Source organism: Lithobates pipiens, unplaced genomic scaffold (assembly GCF_037356315.1).
Source record: "Lithobates pipiens isolate NorthernLeopardFrog02 unplaced genomic scaffold, aLitPip1_a1.2 Scaffold_13, whole genome shotgun sequence".
Lineage (NCBI taxonomy): Eukaryota > Metazoa > Chordata > Amphibia > Anura > Ranidae > Lithobates > Lithobates pipiens.
Window position 1 is genome coordinate 470,273,503 of NW_027507718.1, and position 20,266 is coordinate 470,293,768.

Below are 20,266 nucleotides of genomic sequence, written 5' to 3' on the forward strand. Positions count from 1 at the left end.
CAGATGCACTGGTGGCTCCGTGGGATCAGTACCAGCTGATCTATGCCTTTCCTCCACTGAAGCTGTTACCACATCTGATTCGCAGAGTGGAAGCCGAGGGGATCCCAGTAATATTGGTGGCCCCAGATTCGACTCGGCGTCCCTGGTACACAGACCTGGTGCGTCTGGTGGTAGACGCTGATTGGCAACTGCCATTAGGAGAGGACCTTCTGTCTCAAGGTCCCATTCTCCATCCTGCTATACCATCGCCGGCATTAATAGCACGGCTATTGAGAGACAGGTTTTGAGGAACTGGGGTCTGTCGGACTCGGTGATCCCAACTGCTTTGAGAGCACGGAAATTTTTCTTCTCTGAAGATATATCATCGTTCCTGGATGGCCTACATCTCCATGTGTGCGGAGAAAGGCTGGCATCTGCGCTATTTTTTTCCATATCCAGGATCCTGCTGTTTTTTTCAGCAAGGAGTAGACCAGAAAATGTCATTAAGCACTATTAAGGGGCAAAAATGTCAGCTTTGGCTGTCTTTTTTTCAGCGACCCCTGTTGTCACACTCATAGTGAGTACCTTTGTTCAGGGGGTTCGTCATGTAGTCCCTCCGATGCATCCACCGTTACCCCCATGGGATTTGAACCTGGTGTTATCGCCGCTTCAAGACTGGCGTGCCTTAGATGAATGCGCGGTTCCCTCTGTCCAGTCTATGTCTGGATAATTAAAATCCCCCATTATGATAACACTTTCCATCTTTGCTGCTAATCCAGATTGTGCTGGAGATCTGTCTCCCCTTCCTCCCTCAGGTTAGGGGGTCTATAGCATACTCCAGTATTATTTTCCCCTTATCTTCATCCCTTTGGAGCTCTACCCATAAGGATTCCACCTCCTCCCTAGCTCCCTTAGTGATGTCATCTCTCACATTCACTTGTACATTATTCTTGATATATAGGCATACCCCTCCCCCTTTTTTACCCTCTCTATCCTTGCGATAAATGGTATACCCTTGAATGTTTACTAGCCAATCATGAGAGCTGTTGAACCAGGTCTCTGAAATTCCCACAAAATCCAAATCCTCCCCAAACAATAGTATCCCTAGTTCACCCATCTTGTCCGCCAGGCTCCTGGCATTGGTGAACATGCCATGTAGTTTAGAGCATATTATCCTCTTATTGGGTGTTCTGAGATTCCAACTAGGACTTGCCACTATTTACCTTGGGTTTATGTGCTTTGGTCAACTTACCACGAATGCACCCAATACTACCCTCTGGAATATGTTCCGTGCCATCTCTACATCTGCCCCCCCCCCCCCCCCCCCCCCATCGCCTAGTTTAAAAAAAAAACCTAACTTTTCGGCCATCTTCATTCCCAGCTGATCTTCTCCCTCCTCATTTAAGTGCAGTCCATCCCTTCTATGGTACTGGTTATCGACTGAGAAGTCATCCCAGTCCTCCAGGAACCCAAACCCCTCCTTACTACACCAGCTCTTCAGCCACTTGTTTACTTTTCTAATATCCTTCTGCCTTTCTGGTGTGGCTCGATGTACCGGTAGTATTCCTGAGAATACTACCTTGGAGGTGCCTTTCCTCAATTTAGCTCCTAAGTCCCTATAATCGTTCTTTAGGACTCTCCATCTGCCTCTGACTTTGTCATTGGTGCCAACATGCACCATGACAGCTGGGTCTTCCCCAGCCTCTCCCAGTAATCTGTCCACCAGATCCGTGATGTGCCAAACCCGAGCGCCTGGTAGACAACATACTGTTCCCCGCTTCAGGTCTTTGTTACAGATTGGCCTCTCTGTCCTTCTAAGAATTGAGTCCCCTACCACCAGACTCTTTCCTTTCCCTTCGCTCCCCCCCCCTCCCCCCTCTCGCTGGAGGAGTTCTTCCCCCTGCAGCTAGGAGAGTCACTCAGCTCCAGTAGTGCTGGTCCCTGACTGGTTTCACCAATGTCACTCAATGGAGCGTAATTATTGGGATGCTCCAGCCCTGGATTGACCTCCCTGGCACTTCCCGCTCTACCCTTCCTGTCACCCATCTACTCTTTGCTAGTGCCTGCACCTCTTTGTCTCCACCCGCCTCTGTGCTGGCCCCTCTCCTTTAGTATTGAGGGACTTCTTAGTTCTGATAGTTGCTTCAACCAGATTCAGAATCTGGGCTTCCAGGGAAACAATGTGCTTACATTTTGCACAGTAGTATTCACCCTCAATCGGATTGTCAAGGAACGCATACATGCTGCAAGATGTACAACAAGTGGCCTCTCCACACCCGCCGGGCATCGCACCCATTAAATTTAATGAAGATTGGGGATTGTACCCTGTCCAAATTATCTAACTAGCTTTCTGACACTAATACTCAAGAAAATGCAGACCTACGTGCACTCTCAGACCTACATGCACTCACAGACGACTCGGAGAAATACGTGCACTCGTAGACGACTGGCAGACCTAAGTGCACTCACAGGCCTACGTGCACTCGCAGACCACTCGCAGAACTACGTGCACTCAGACCACTTGCAGAACTACGTGCACTCAGACCACTTGCAGAACTACGTGCACTCAGACCACTCGCAGAACTACGTGCACTCAGACCACTCGCAGAACTACGTGCACTCAGACCACTCGCAGAACTACGTGCACTCAGACCACTCGCAGAACTACGTGCACTCAGACCACTCGCAGAACTACGTGCACTCAGACCACTCGCAGAACTACGTGCACTCAGACCACTCGCAGAACTACGTGCACTCAGACCACTCGCAGAACTACGTGCACTCACAGACCACTTGCAGACCTACGTGCACTTGTTGACCACTCGCAGACCTATGGGACAAATGAGCAGGTTAGTACAGTGGTGGAGCAGATGTGCAGGGGATACATTGGTGGGGCAAATGAGCAGGGGGTTACAGTGGTGGGGCAGATGAGCAGGGGGTTACAGTGGTGGGGCAGTTGTGCAGGGGGTTACAGTGGTGGGGCAGTTGTGCAGGGGGTTACAGTGGGGGAGGCAGATGTGCAGGGGGTTACCGTGGTGGGGCAGATGAGCAGGGGGAAACAGTGGTGAAACAGATTTACGGGGGAGGGACAGTGATCTGAGGTATGAAGGTGCATGAATTGGGGCTGATCTGAGGTGTGAGTGCAGGATGTTAATTTCTCACTACTACTCAAGTAGTTTACAGTATTTACTTTTTAAAAAAAATCCTTTTCTTGATTGAGAGTTTGAAGTTAACATTGTTTTTGTTATAAAATCAGCACGCTCAATTTCTTTGAAAACATTTTTCAACACACTGTGCTCAAAAGGTTGCCTACCCCTGCCATAGACAATAATGTATGAGAATCTTTCATATATACTTTTTGATGTAATCAAATACTAAAGAATGTTTAAGCTTTGAATTTGGGCATTGGGACATTGCAAGATAACAATTTCACCAATTGTGCCATTTTAATTTCATCTCCAGAGCCATAGAACCCCACCAACTCCATCATTATAAAACAAAAAAGAAACCATAATATCCATATAATACAACCCCTGCTCAGGATGGGTAAACAATACACCTCGGTAAAACTCGAAAACAATCCCCCTCCCCGCACACAAACCCGACATGTTGAGGGCTTTATTCCCATAGCACAAAGAAAGGAAAGCCACTTTGGAGTTTCAAAGGTCTGTACCAGGGATATGCAATTAGCGGACCTCCAGCTGTTGCAGAACTACAAGCCCCATGAGGCATAGCAAGACACTGACAGCCACCAGCATGACATTCAGAGGCATAATGGGACTTGTAGTTTTGCAACAGATGGAGGTCCGCTAATTGCATATCCCTGATCTATACCAACTCACACAATGTTAATAGTCAGTCTTGTCTTTTGAAACAAACAACTCTATCTATCAGTACTGGTCATCTGGCATGGGACTAAACCCAAATATAGTTTGCATTAGGATAATATTGCAATCAAACAATAAAAGTCCGTCAAGGGTATGCTCCACCACAATATAGCTACAAAAGGTCATGCATAGCTCTACAGTCTTACAGGACCCATGGCCGCAGGACCACAGAGCCACAAGTCCAAAGTCACTATGTCCATATAAAATAAACAGGAGATATTCCAGGCCCACCGATGAGGTAACAGAACTGTCAGGGCTGGGCTCCTGCTATTTACTAGCAGCTCTTCCTTTCAGTGCACAGAAGCTGCTCAGCTGTCAGTTAATTACCAGCCACTCATTGTTTAAACAGTGACTAACCTGGTTACCATTACCTGCCTCATTAGTCCAGCCTACAGCCAGCCCCTTTTGGCAATTTAACCACTTTCAGACCGGACCATTTTGCTGGTAAATGACCAGAGGTCTTTTTACACTTTGGCACTGCGCTGCTTTAACTGGTAATTGCGCGGTCATGCAATATTGTACCCAAACAAAATTTGCGTCCTTTTCTTCTCACAAATAGAGCTTTCTTTTGATGGTATTTGATTGCCTCTGCGATTTTTATTTTTTGCGATATAAACGTAAAAAGACCGCAAATTTTGAAAAAAAATGATATTTTCTACTTTTTGTTATTAGAAAAATCCAATAAACTCAATTTTAGTCATACATTTAGGCCAAAATGTATTCAGCCACATGTCTTTGGTAAAAAAAAAGTCAATAATTGTATATTTATTGGTTTGCGCAAAAGTTGTCACATCTACAAACTAAGGTACGTTTTCTGGAATTTACGCAGCTTTTAGTTTACGACTGCCTATCTCATTTCTTGAGGTGCTAAAATGGCAGGGCAGTACAAAACCCCCCCAAATGACCCCATTTTGGAAAGTAGACCCCCTAAGGAAATTGATAAGAGGCATGTTGAGCCCGTTGAATATTTTATTTTTTTGCCTCAAGCGATTGAATAATGACAAAAAAAAAATTATTATTTTTTTTTACACAAAGTTGTCACTAAATGATATATTGCTCACACATGCTATGGGCATATGTGAAATGACACCCCAAAATAAATTCTGCTGCTTCTCCTGAGTACGGGGATACCACATATGTGGGACTTTTTGGGAGCCTAGCCGCGTACGGGGCCCCGAAAACCAAGCACCGCCTTCAGGCTTTCTAAGGGCGTTACAGTTTTGAAGGCCATAAAATGCCAAGATGGCACAAACCCCCCCCAAATGACCCCATTTTGGAAAGTAGACACCCCTAAATTTAGGGGTACACTAGTGAGACTAGGTAATAAATGGCGGGTGCCCTGAAACTATAAAAAAAATAACTAACCAACCAGCGTCACCTGTAACAGTTATATGGTGATCACTGGTGAAAGGGTTAACTAGGGGGCAATCAGGGGGCTTTATGCGGTAGTATATGGGGGTCCCTGGCGCTATAAAAAGCTGCGGCGAACCTAAATACCTACCTGCCTAACTAGCGTCACCTGTGACACTAATACAGTGATCAGAAAAACGATCGCTTATTAGGCTGGGTTCACACTGGAGCGATGTGGGAACGCCACGAATGCGCGGCGGGTTCCCGCATCACATGCCTCCCGGCGGCAGTTCACACTGCCCTATGCGAACTGCTGGGAGTGTCAGTGAAATGTTAATGACACCCCCAGATCAGTTCGCATATCGCAGTGCGATCTGCAAACTCGGATCGCATGGTGTGAACACCCATGCGATCCGATTCTGCTGCGGACCAAAAAAAGGGTCCCGTGCGAGTTTGCGGCGGGTGCGACACGAATTCAGCCATACTATCTGTATGGCTGAACTCGAATCGCACAGAGATCGGATGTGATTTGCACTGCAGTGCGGTGCGAATCACATCCGTTCTCATAAACCGCTGCAATGTGAACCCAGCCTTAGTGACACTGGCGACGGGGGGTGATCACGGGGTTAAACCTTTATTGGGGGGGTACCTTAGAACTAAAGGGGGCTAACCCTAACTGCCCTAACAGTTATTACAGTCACAAATGACACCCGCCGGGTGATCAGGGGGTTAAACCTTTATTAGGTAATAAATGGCGGGTGCCCTGAAACTATAAAAAAATAACTAACCAACCAGCGTCACCTGTAACAGTTATATGGTGATCACTGGTGAAAGGGTTAACTAGGGGGCAATCGGGGCTTTATGCGGTAGTATATGGGGGTCCCTGGCGCTATAAAAAGTTGCGGCGAACCTAAATACCTACCTGCCTAACTAGCGTCACCTGTGACACTAATACAGCGATCAGAAAAATGATCGCTTATTAGGCTGGGTTCACACTGGAGCGATGCGGGAACGCCACGAATCCGCGGCGGGTTCCCGCATCGCATGCCTCCCGGCGGCAGTTCACACTGCCCTATGCGAACTGCTGGGAGTGTCAGTGAAATGTTAATGACACCCCCAGATCAGTTCGCATATCGCAGTGCGATCTGCAAACTCGGATCGCATGGTGTGAACACCCATGCGATCCGATTCTGCTGCGGACCAAAAAAAGGGTCCCGTGCGAGTTTGCGGCGGGTGCGACACGAATTCAGCCATACTATCTGTATGGCTGAACTCGAATCGCACAGAGATCGGATGTGATTTGCACTGCAGTGCGGTGCGAATCACATCCGTTCTCAAACCGCTGCAATGTGAACTCAGCCTTAGTGACACTGGCGACGGGGGGTGATCACGGGGTTAAACCTTTATTGGGGGGGGGTTAGGGGGGTACCTTAGAACTAAAGGGGGCTAACCCTAACTGCCCTAACAGTTATTACAGTCACAAATGACACCAATGCAAAAAAAATAAAAAAAAAAATAAAAAAGCAATTGGTGTCACTGTGACTGGGGGGGGCAGGGGTAATTGGGGGGGTGATCGGGGGGTAAAGGGGGGGTGTGAGTGTGCCTGGCATGTTCTACTGTATGTGTGGTGTGTTGGTGCAACTCACCGATGCTCTCTCCTCGGTGCCGGAACGAAAAATACCGACACGGAGGAGAGAATACATCACTTCCTCTCCTGTGTTTACATTACAGGAGAGGAAGTGATGTCACGGAGGATTTCCATTCGTCGAGAGCGATTGCGAGGGGGTGGCCATGAATGAATGGCCGCCCCCTCATCCCGGATCGCTCTCGAAGGAATGCCGACCGCCGCAGGCACCGGGGGGGGCCCGATCGGGCCCCCCACCCGCGGGCAGGCAGGGACTTATATATACGCCCATATGCCTGCCCGTGCCATTCTGCCGACGTATATCGTCATGCGGCGGTCGGCAAGTGGTTAAGCAGGTTTACTCATTCCCTCGCGTGGTTAACATCTCCAGTGTGTTCCTGCTGTGTTCCTGTGTATGACTTGGCCTGACTGACTTCTCTTCGAATTCCTGCTCCTAATTTTTGACTCCTGACAATGACAACTTCTGTTTCTCTTATCTGGCTTGTCTGACTTCCAAGCCCAGGCTTCTGTTTTTGACTATGTTCCTGAACTGTTATTTTTGCTATTACATTAAAGTTGTGATTTTTTTTTTTGTAACTGCATTTTCTGTCTGTGCTTGGTTTGTGGTTCCTGGCAAGAACATTTACATAAATGTAGTAGCCCTTCAACAGGGAGATGTACATCCAAAGAACCCAACTCCAAAAGTGGAGGAGAAAACCCCCCCATGAGCCCAATCCTCTTCTCGCATTAGGACAACCCCTGGCAACCAGCCAGTGGGAAACTTCAACAGGATTGGTGAAAGTGCATCTTGCCTTGATCCACCACTTAGCGGAATAGGGAATACTGTAAATCCTATGGCAATCCCTTGCACATTGCTTCTGAGTAGCCGTAGAGAAATCTAGATAAATAGATATACGGTTGCCATTATACATAAGCTTTCCTTGAGCTCTAGCCAATCTCAGAATATTCTCCCGGTCTCGGAAATGTAATATACAAGCTATTCTAGGTTTGGGAGGAACCCCTAGAGGCAGAGCCTGAGTGGGAAACCTATGCGCTCTCTCTATGGCGAATAAGCAGGAGAAAGTAGATTCCTACATACTCACTTTGAGCCAGCTTTCTAGAAAATCCTTTAGCTGCTTGCCCTCCGCTCCTTCAGGGAATCCCACCAGCCTAATATTACGCCTCAGTCTGTCCTCCATGTCACCCATTTTGTCAGTGTAGCCAGTCAAATCTTTTTGGGCAATGTCTACATTTCTTCTTAATCACAGATTCTATGCTCTGCCTCTGCAGCCAGTTCCTTTATCTGTTTGCATGTCCTGCTTTAAAAAAGGACAGATCAACTCTGATATTATCAATGTGCTATTTAAGGGTAATCTGGCAGATGTGTATGGATGCCATGATCTGTTTAAGAGAAGGCTCCTATTGTTCTACCCCACCAACACCTTCTGCATGTAGTCTGTTCAGAGACTTTCCCCTCCTCAGAGAGCTATCTCTCCTAGCAAAGGGCTTGCCACCTGTCTTCATTTGCAGCAGCTGAAGACTGTGGCATCGTCTCTCTCCATCTCCTTGTGTCTTCCAGCCTCCCATCTTGGGATACCCAGGAAATTTAGCCAGGCGCTCTCCTGAGGATTCCCCCCCCCAGGCTGACCGATCTTCACCATGGCAAGGATCTTACCTGTCACCACCTTCTATGCCAGGTAAAACCTCGCCCCTCTGCTGCTCAGGATGGCTTCAGGATAACTTGTCCCCGTCCGAGATCTCTCCTACTGCTGCTCGCTCGCTGGAAGCCAGCTCCACCGCCATGCATTACAGTTTAACTAAATCCATTCGATGTTAGTTGACTAAAATGTACTGGAGATTTTAGTCAACTAAAATATGACTAAAACAATTCAAATTACGAAAATAGGGCTAAAACTAAATTGAAATTTGACCTCAAAATGGACAGCGTATGTAAGAGGGAGGAGGGTTCTAGTTCTCCTTATTTCCTAGGTCTTTCTATTACATTAACTATGAGATAAAATGTGTGTCCATTCATGAATGGTTTAATTTAAGCTGAATGGCCTTTAGGTTCCCTGAGTGACTTATAACTCACTGGTATGCATTATTTAACATGATTTTTATGACCACAGACTCATCCATTGGTTTTTAGCACCACATTCCAGGTTTTAATAAATTAGAGCGCAAATAAATTGGGACTTTAAAGGTGCAAAATCATTGATCAAATATATTGTATAAAAAAATTATTTTGAGAAGCAAAAACAAGAATTGAATTAGTTAAAATGTACAAGAAGTAAGGAAATATATGATGGCTAGTACAGTTAATTACAAATTTTGACAGTGCAGCAGAGTAAAACTTCCCAACTTGTTTCACCTATATATCGGGCTTCCTCAGGGGGTGCTGTCTGTTTCCACAGTACAATGCCTTCTATTAAAGAACAATAGAGTATTTTAGATTAATTCAAAGGACATATATACACAAACAAAATTAAATCTGCTGTTTTTATTATGCACATGCGTCTCCCTTATCAGGCCACCACTGCTTACCAATATCTCCTAGATAAAGACCAAAAAACTGCCGGGATGCTAAGATGTTCAGCTGCATCAGGAAAAAACCCCAGGACCACAGGTGGCCACAGATGGCAAATATAGGCCAGCTAAAAAAGGAGGAAAGAGTATTAAGTGTTCTGTGGATGCTGGGAAGAAGGATGGGGGTTTGGAGTTGATCATGAACCACAGGTAGAATAAAGTAGGAGTTGATTGTTGAGAGGAGACCGAGGAGTAGATATGGCAGGTGGGTAGAAGAGGCAGAACTAAAGCTGTTGACAGGAGAGAGACGTTGCAGTAGATCGTATACAGCTTTCCTGTTAAAATGACTCCTGATAGCAGAATTCTCCAGCATTGAAAGTGAGATGTTTCAATGTCTTCATACTACATAGAAAAGTATGGGGGTGAGCAGTTGACAAAGGATGAGACGTCCATATGCTGTGAGCAGATGATTAGGGTCGAGTACTAAAATCTATGCTCTGTTGTGCACTAAGCACAGAAAACTGGATGTATTGAAAAGGAGAATGTGCTGCCATCCTATTTATTTTTATAAGCAAAGAAATCCATTGTTCAGGTCTGAAAAAAACCTACTGTCCCATTCCAGGGAGTGAAAGATCGCATGACGGCTCTAATGATTAGCAAACAGATCTATCATTCTGAAGGACTCCCACTCCAAGTTTGTCAAAAATTTGGGAACATTGGATCGAGTACTACTTTACCTTGTTAAACCCGACCAGTATGACCATCACTTGGGACATTTCTGAATCCCTGTTTCCCCCTCTCCTCCTTCCTCCCCCCTCTTCCTTCTCTTTCCCTATTTTCTCTTCTTTCTTTCTCGTACTCTCGTGGTATTTAACCCCTCATCCTCTATTTTCCTTATCTTATCTTAGGTTGTTCTTAGGACGGGAAGAAACAATTTTGTGTATATATATATATATATATATATATATATATATATATATATATATATATATATATATATATATATATATATATATATATATATATTTATTTATTTTTGATTCTGCTTATGAGGTACCCTTTGGTCTTCCCACCCACATGTTTACATGTTTGATTATGTTCATCACTCTGTGCAGTTTTCACTGGTAGTCCCTGCGTGGGCATATGTGGTGCTCACCTTGTTATATCTTGAAAACCTTATAAAAACGATTGAACCAGAAAACAGGAATGTGCAGTCTGGGTTTATACTACATAGGTTAATTATCAGAGATATTATTCACTTCGGCTCTCACACCTGTTTACCCCTTAGGCTCGTAGCAGAAATTTGAAAATTGCTCTGGTCCATGTTTATTCCACGATAATTTTGTCATCGCTTAAGATAACAACGTAATGCAGATATTGTTTTTTTAAAGTGTTACTAAACCCAGGACCCTGCATTTACAATATCTGGTCTCCCACCGTACATAGAACATGGAAATGCATTAGTTTATATTTACTAAAACTGCTAAATACCTTTTTCTCATCTGCAGTTAGAGCAGTCTTGTGATTTATATCAGAGCCTGGTTAAAGCTTGTAGGAGGAGTTTTCACTGGCTGTCCTGTGGGGAAGCAAGACCCCTGACCCTCTGTCTGGACAGTGCTGATTGGCCCTGTGGCACATGCACTCTCCCAAGAAAAAAATAAAACTTTCTAGCAATACACACCAAACTGAGCTTGTGCAGGTTGACTCCACTAACTGCCTTACTCTGACATGTTTTGGATACAATGCAAAAAGGGGAGGATCAGAGAAGACAGGCTCAAATAGCCTTTTTTACACAGTGCAGAGGATTAACCCCCTAGGTACAATGGTGAATATAACAAGTATGCTTTGCTGCATATACAGACTTATTTTACTGTTGTAAGTTTAGTAACACTTTTTTTTTATTTTTATTGGAAAACCAACTTTATTGAAAAATATATGCATGGTACATAAATGGGTTTAAGCCAGTATGGCCAAAACAGTAGTACATAAACACATTGAAATATCTGTGTGACATAATGCGAAATATCCATTGGGGAGGGAACCAGGACATAATAAAGAAAAGTAGAGAGATGAGGGAGGAAAAAAAAGGGGGGGGTGGTGGAGAGATGAACATATCAAGTACACGTTTCACTGTCTGCTATCTTCTCCAGACCTTCTCATACTTAAGTGGGCACCCTCTATGTACATAGATCAGCATCTTATATGAAAGAGTGTCGTTAATCTCTTTTTTTTCCAGCACTGGAGTGTAGGGGGCAGGGCTAAAACAGTAGTACATACATAAACACATTGAAATATCTGTGTGACATAATGCAAAATATCCATCGGGGGTAGAACTAGGACTTACTGAAGAAAAGTAGAGAGATGGGGGGGGGGGTAGGGGTGTACATATCAAGTACATGTTTCACTGTCTGCTAACCATCTGCTCCAGACCTTCTCATACTTAAGTGGGCACCCTCTATGTACATAGATCAGCTTCATATATCAATTGTGAGCCATTACTTTTCTCGCCATGAATAGCGTCTCATGTAGAAAGGTACGGAGGGGTTTGCATTTAAGTCTGGCAGCAGACCGAGCAGGCACATCTTTGGGTCTAGGGTAGCAGGAGAGCCCATCTAGTCATGCAGGAAACAAACCACCTGTATCCAGTACGCTTGTATAGTTGGACAGGACCATATGAGGTGATGGAGGGAGCTTGGGGTGTACGCGGGTTTGTGGACGCATAGGCGGCACCCTGGGTTGTACGTGGGTTTGTAACCTGCTATCCTCTGAGGAGTCAGATACGTCCTATGTATAATATACAACTGTATGAGGCGGTCTGACAGTTTGGGGGAAACTCTTTTCACATCCTCCAAAATTTCGTCCCAATCCTCATTCTCAATTACTCCAACATCCGCCTCCCATCTAGTCTTGGCAGTATAGGCCAATAGTTTAGTAACACTTTAAGGACAACCAAGGCTTTCTTTTTGTGAATATTGTCCTGCAACAATGATTTTATTTTGCAATCTTTGGACAATTAAATGTAATAAAACTAAAGACACTTTCTTTTTTTGAGCAGTGTTGGTTTAAAAATAGTTAGTGCCCATAAAAAGTATTCTGTCATTTTTTTTTGTCCTGCTTAAAACACTAAAAATATTATCTTGGTACAAAGCATTGCAAAGTTATTTACAAGTGAAGTAAAGAGGTTTTTTCTCTTTTTTTCAGTGTGATACGTGTAAATATATGTGAAAGGTATAAAAATATTAATGAACAAAGCAAACAAAAACCTAAAATTTTAAATATTAGTTAATAAAATAGATAAAAACAAAAAAACATCACCAGGAGAATTGTAATTGAAGGGTGGAGATAAGGAGTTACTTTTGCTGATTAGAGGAACATTTAACTTTAAAAAACTTTAAAAAAATTATATATTTTTTTTTTATTTGGGTTGATTTAATTGACTTCATCTGCATATTGAATATTCATCTCTTTGATCTGTAGATGAAAAACACAGAAAGTTACAAAATGGAACAATGTTTTGTTGCAGCGTTCTGTATTTGGAGCTGAGCAATGTTGATAAACATTGCCAGGCTGCTTTTTCACTGCTCCTGACCTTCTCTGTGTACTTGGCAATACAGTTGTGATTAATCAGAGCTGAATTGCCGGGGACTGGGGGGGGAAACCTGGTAGCAGGGCAGAAGGACTGGACGAACTAGACGCACCTTGTATACAATGACTTTTTTCAGGGCGTGTCTAGTAAGCCCAGAGTCTGCAACTGGTTATATATGTTACATGTATTCACTGTCTCTCTTTTAGGTGGCTGATATCTTTCTCTTTCAAAAAGAAACTGGCGGTTTATTTCCTCAGTGCCCAAGCACTTTAGAAGAATGCTTAACAAAACGACTTAACTTGCCATCATCACAGATCTCTTTCTTATCACACTCACAGGGAATTATGAAGGTAAACAAATGCTTCACGTATAATAAAATGGCTATTTACCATTTATTGGGGGACACAGCAACACACCTGAAAATATGCCATGCCAACAGGATGTGGGATAATAAGGAAAGATGTTCTTCCCCTGTGGGTTATACTACTGCAGAAGAATCTACCTCTTTAGTCTGTAACAAATCAGTTAAAAAAACAAAAACAAATTAGCACATCATCAAGTAAAAAATTGGGGTGGGATCTGTGTCCCCCGTGGAATTTAACTAGTACATTATTTCAGAGCGAGTAAAAAAAAAATTATTTACTCATAAGGCTAATTTTTGTGCATTATAACAATTTTTGTCATTATGCTTGATATTCTATGATAATTGTAACACGTGGTTTTGTGTCTTTCAAAAACAGGATAATAACCCACTTTGGCCCTTGTGTGTAATACCTCTACCTCTGCAGAAAGCTTTGGCTCTGGAGGCATCCTATGTTTTGTCATTGCGCACTCCCATGATAAATGCCATGATGGCAGATTTTTTTGCTTTGGTCAATAGTTATGTCAAGGTGTTCACACAAAGCAATCAGAATGTACCAAACTGGACCCAGGTAAGCCAGCAATAATGTCTCCGTAACAGCTTGTGTATCTGTTTTGTTGACACAAGGATTGTTCCCAGCTCCTACAGCCTCCTTACAAACATACCTACAAGGGGACAAAGGCAAGCAGGCAATTCTTTTTTCTTTTTTCTTTTAACCCAAAACAAAAATGCAATACATTGCAGCTTACTAATCTTTAAATTTGGTTGATTCTTTTTTTATTTTTTAACTTTCATTTCACCTAGTGATTCAACCAATAACACACTTCCTGTTCCACCCTATGGAGAAGCAACAGAAACACTCTTGGACAGCAGTATTGTCAGTCTGGGGAGTGTTAAGGCCCGTACATGCGATGCGAATGTCGAAATGGTATTGTCATTTGTTGGCCGAAAATTTTTACCGTCTATTGACACAGACAGCAGGATTCGGCCCCGCCCCCTGGCTCCAGTATTATTGGATTTGATTAATAGCAGCAGGAGTCGATGGCTGCGCTGCTATCAATCTATCCAATTAGGACCCGAGACAACGGCTGGAGCTGGTGTGCTCATCCTCATCGCTGGAAAGATCGGGTTCAGGTAAGTAAAAGGGGGCTCTGGGGGGCTGCTGCATCACAGCAGTGTACTGCTGCTGTATGCTGCATTGCACTCAGGGTTTACAACCACTTTTAAACTTGATGGTTGTCAGTCTTTTTCAGGCTTCTCTGAAGTGTGAAATAAGTCGCATAAGAGCCCCCAGGGATTGATTTGTGCCCCCCAGAAAGAAGTGCATTGTCTGCATAATGCAATCTTATCTTCTCTAGGACTGCTGTGGAGGTTCCACCACCAGGGCAAATAGTAATGAGGAAAAGGGACAACCCTGTCTCATTTCCCCTGGAGATTAAAGGGACTAGATTGCGTATTATTCACTCTTATGTCCAGTACACACGATCAAACTTGCACGAAAACAAACTCGTGGATTTTTGTTTGAAAGAGGTTGGCTCCAACTTATCTTGCATACACACGGTCACACAAATGTTGGCCAACAATTGGGAACGTGGTGACAAGCCGAGAAAAAGGAAGTTCAATAGCCAGTGCGGCTGCTTCTGTCTGATTCCAAGCATGCATGCAAATTTGAGAACCTGTAATGCCGCGTACACGTGATCAAACTACGTGTGTGTGTTCACCGGAATGCGAGTCCGGCAGACAATCTGGCCGTGTGTGTGCTAGTCTGCCGGACGTGAAATGAACGGACTTTCCTGCATGCGGAGGAAAGCCCGTTCATTTTGAATGAGCTGCAGGTAGCCGGGACTAGTGAAGGAAGTCAATGTCGCCACATTCGGCGGCGAGATTGACATGCCGCTAGCCCTGTCACCAGGTATGTACTTAAAGGGGAAGCCCTTCACCGAAAAAACGGTGTGGGGGTCCCCCCCAAGGTCCATATAAGACCCTCATCCGGGCACGCAGCCTGACCGGTCAGGAAAGGGGGTGGGGACGAGCAAGCGCCCCTCCTCCTGAGCCATACCAGGCCGCGTGCCCTCAACATGGGGGGGGGGGTGCTTTGTCCCCATGTTGATGACGACAAGGGCCTCTTCCTGACAACCCTGGCCGTTGGTTGTTGGGGTCTGCGGGCGGGGAGCTTATCGGAATCCAGAAGCCCCCTTTAATAAGGGGACCCCCAGATACCTGTAAAGGTGAACTAACACCGGACCCCCTCCACTGGTCCAAGAATTTACAATCCCCACTGCTCTCTCTCTTCTCTGTCCTGCACTGCTGTGATTGCTTTCCATCCATGTGACAGCTCTGACCAATCAGAATCTATCTAGTATATCCTGGCAGTGCTGGACAAAGAAGAAAGAGAGCAGCAGAGACTTCAAATCCATGGTCTGGTGGAGAGGTTGTACAAAGAGCGAGAGCAGCAGAGATTTCAAATCCATGGATTGGTGGAGCGGCTGCGGCAGACTTGACAGTGGAGGATTGCCATAGGTAAGTACAGTGGGGACTTGTTTTAGGTCACCTTTACAGTTTTTCTTAGCCTTTACATTAAAAATTATATTTTTCCTAATGTCTGTGTGCATACATGTGTGTGTACATACATACATATATATCTCTTTGTATCCTAAAACATACTTCATGTATCATATTTTATAGCTGTCCAAATCCCGGCTTTCTGAAGATTTTAAAATGTTGAAAGATCTGCAAGAAAAACGAATGGAGAAGGCTCTGAAAAAGTATGCTGTAGGCGAAAATAGTTTAATGCTTTCACCTGGAAACCAACAGCAAGTTCTTAAATGTCTTGATGACCCTGAAAATAATGAGGAATCTATCCTTCCCATATCTGACAAGCACAGGTCTGCAGTCTGCACAGAGAGAGCGCAAGTCCAAACTGAGCCTGAAAGTCAAGCCCCCCCTGCTAGACAAAGGCTTCCTTTCCCCCCATGTTTGGCCTCTCTGAATTTGAGTCCTTTGCGCTTTCCCATTCTACAAATAACAAGAACACAGGTGCCCCTTGCTCCCATTGCACCATTTGTAGTGCCACGTGTACGCATGTCTGCTGCTCAGCTTCTATCTGATATTTCCAAAAGATGTTGTTATAAAACCTCATAATATTTGTTCCAGGGCTTAGTAAATGAGGGGAAACTCTGCTGACTCCATCCTTCAATCACGTGGAAGTGTTTGTAAATATGACAGAGCTTCACTTTTTCAAAGACTACCCACAATCACATGCAAGGAACAAAAATAGACTGCAGTTTTCAAGTGCAATTTCTCCAAAACTTTGTAAATATGACAGAGCTTCACTTTTTCAGACTACCCACAATCACATGCAAGGAACAAAAAGTTTTGGAGAAATTGCACTTGAAAACTGCAGTCTATTTTTCTTTTTTTAAATGCCACAGGAAGACATTAGAGTGTATTTAATAAACATTAAAAAAAAAGTGTGATTTGTAATTACAACATATTGCACCACTCCTTCACAGTACACAGCAGCCGCTATGCTGTAATGTACGCTGCTGGTGGGAAAGGACTCTAAAATAGTTTTTCTTTCTGTTGGCTGAAGTGAGTAAGGGTTAGAAAGAAGTGAGAGTGAATTTCCCCAAAGTGAAGGAAAATCTCACTTTTGACAACTGTTATCAAAGCATGGGAGATTCCCCTCTACTCCTACTCTGGGGAAGAGGATAACATTTTAGATTGCTTTAATTTTCTGTTCTTATGACTATTGTCAACATTTAAATAAGTGGGAGAAATCTCCCTAATGCAGGCAGCAATAAAACCGAGGTTCTAACCCACTTCTATTTTATCTAGCACTAGAAAAGCATATTTGTTTTAAAGTGCTATTATCCTTTAATGTGAAACTCCAACAAAGTGCACTTATTCCTTTTCCCTGACCTAATTTAACACCTCCTCCCCATCCCCAGATGCATAATTACCAAGATCTAATGGCCACGGTCTCTGGTGATTGTTTACACCCAGCGCCACAAGTCTCAATGTCCTGGCAATGCAATCACATTACAGCCCCTTCATACTTCAACTCCGGCCTCAGGACAGGGCCCCATTAAAGTCTGAGTCTATACTGAGCTAGCATCGGCCAAGATAGTGAGAGTCAGGGCACTGGATGTAAATAATAGTATAATGTATATTATTTAATATAAAATATAGAGGGGAAGGGTGGGTTAGTTTAGGTCAGTGCAAAGGGGCAAAAGGTGTACTTTGTTTTAAAGTTTACCTATCCCTTAATGAGAACTCCAAATTGTTAACCTGCAAATACAGATCAGTAATAGCTGGTCCCTTATTTCACATATGTGACTTTAGGGCAGACATACACTTCCATTAACATTTTATTTCCCTTTGATAAATAGGTCACCTTTTCAAAGCTTTTGTTCTACTTTTCAGTTATTTCAGTAGGCTGCTGAAGATTTTTTGTTTTTGCCCTTTTCACTACATTATGGTATTTACAGCTATAATTGCATAGTACAATATCCCTGCCAGGGTGCGCAATATGTGGGATTTCTGTTTAACTTTCACTGTTCTAATGTTGATGAAAACAATTTTGCTCAACAAGAACAAGACCATAGCAGCCAATAACAATAGAGCTGAACAAGACCATAGCAGCCAATCACAATTTAGCTCAACAAGAACAAGACCATAGCAGTCAATCACAATTTAGCAGAACAAGAACAAGACCATAGCAGCCAATATCAATAGAGCTCAACAAGAAAAAGACAATAGCAGCCAGTCAAGTTCTCTTTTATGATTAAAAGCACACTGTAAAATTACTCTATGCATGTGTGTAGATCTGTATTGTTTTTTTTTTTTTTACAGCTGGGTAGGTGCGACAGTTGTGCTTGTTGGCATTTGCTGTGTTGCCTGTCCCTCAGTTGGACAGCTTTTGGCTGTCCTGAGGACAGACTTCTGTGTCCATCAATAGACGAGAAAATAAATTAGATTTTTTTTTTTTTTTACTCCCTGTAAAATCATTGTGTTGTAGTAAATTGAAGACACAGGTTCCGTTCCTCTGTGTTCATGGTCATGCTCTCAGTACTGCCTTGCTACAAAGGTATGGCATGGTGGTAGTAGGAGAGGTTATGTTGGGCTGGTTTACAATACTTTTGTTTGCCGGTGTCCCGTACACTGGCCTTTTAACCCAAAGGTAAAAGACTTCTTCAGTCCCTCAATGAAAAGGGTTTTTCCGTGTGTAAAATATTCCGTTTTTTTTCCTGTTATGTAATTTCAGATATAAGATCTTGCATCTTTTTGGGGGGTTTCTTGTGGGGGTTTTTTTTGTTTGTTTTTTTGTGTGATGTTTTAACTTGACATTTGAATGTTTTATTGATGCTGGAATTTGGAAGTAATGCTGGTTATTGGACCTCTTACACTACACTCTGTGTAAATTTAAACCCACTGTTAATTATTTTGAATAAAGTTTTGTTATACTTCTTTATAGTAAAGTTCTTTTTTATTATTTTAAAGCTTAATCTGAAAGTGTTTAGTCTGGCCTTCACACAAGCAGATATTGATATGGTCCGATAGATGCTGCAGGTTTTAAGGTAGAACTGAAGCCAAAACTATTTTTGGATAGATGTGTTGCGTTTGATAAATATATATGTGATTTTTATTTTTTTTTTTAAATCAGACATAACTCTACATGGGACAATCTGTTAAGTAGTTTGTCAAAAAAACAGAAATCGGCTTACTTTTGAGTGTTTCAGTGCACTTCTCAAACAAATGGCGTTGTATACAATGGAAGCAATGAACTATTGTTCCCATTTCAGTTGACAGATGTTTTTATTGTCTCTGTTATAATGGCAAACAAGTCTGTAACCTGGGCATATAGCTTGGCTTTTCTGACATATATAACCTATGGTATGATACAAAAGTGCCATCTAGAGGGTGAATTGAAGAATGCTTCTCCCATTAAGCTCAGTTTTTCCAAAGCAGGCTACACCCATGTGGGGATTTTACAGTTGGAGCAGTCTGTTGTTCTGTAACTACGGTAAACAGGTTTGCAACTGTAATCGACAAAAAAGCTTGACAACCTGAAAATTCCCAATAAAAGGTCATCGGGTATAATCTGACATGGAGGACTCCATAATGCCATAACACCAAGGAAGGTCTGTACCAGCCAGGAGCTATACCGGAAAACTCTTTTTCGCCTGATCTCCAGCAACTGCTAATAGATTAAGCCTAAGTCCTCATTGGCTGCAGAAATCATGAACACACAGTAACCTGAGTTAAGTAACTTTTAAGCATATTTATACTGTTTACAGACCATAGTTTCTAATATGGTAATAGTGTTGTATGTACAGCATTTTTGTATAGTAAAAGCACATTTTATACACTGCAGAGGTTTGAGATTCATACTGAGATTCTTATTGCGGCTTATACCGCAAAGTGACCTTACTAAATAGACCAAAGCAAGACAATTGGGGGCTCATGTCCACGAACTGCGCTAAAGCTCAATTGAAGCAGACCGGTTTTCTGTAGTGTGTTGTGTAGCTTATGCTAGGTAAAAATTCTGCGTAAACTTTTAGGAAAAGCAAGGCTCTAGAGGTTTCCGATGTTCAGAATACATGCTCAACACCTCAACACAGGCTCGGTGGCCTCTCTAGACATAGGGAAGGCCTTTGATACCGTTAAGTGGCCCTTTTATGGGAAACATTGCACACCTGTGTTGAGGTGTTGAGCATCTACGAGGCATGAAACCAGTTTGATCTGAATCTATCACAGAGGATAACATTGAATACACTCTTTAAGGGCAAGAAATGTTGTGAGGATTTTAAAATCATTGTTCAAAAGAGCAATAGGCCTGTAGGAAGCACAGTATTTAGGATCCTATGGGAATTTATGTATGCGGGTCAAGTAAGCATGATACATAGATGCGGGTAATTTTCCTTCCGTTAGACATTCAGTGTAGAGAGAGG

General features: G+C 43.2%; 1 protein-coding gene across 1 annotated transcript in view; it reads left to right on the forward strand.

Moving 5' to 3' along the window:
- The window catches only part of LOC143975899 (piRNA biogenesis protein EXD1-like), a 174,148-nt gene extending 155,407 nt beyond the window's left edge, over window positions 1–18,741 (forward strand). The window contains exons 11-13 of the mRNA XM_077478448.1: window positions 13,159–13,302; window positions 13,693–13,884; window positions 15,999–18,741. Of these exons, the coding sequence (XP_077334574.1) occupies window positions 13,159–13,302; window positions 13,693–13,884; window positions 15,999–16,454 (792 nt within the window). The 3' untranslated portion in view covers window positions 16,455–18,741. The remainder of the gene's footprint in view (window positions 1–13,158; window positions 13,303–13,692; window positions 13,885–15,998) is intronic.
- The last annotated feature ends 1,525 nt before the right edge of the window (window positions 18,742–20,266 follow it).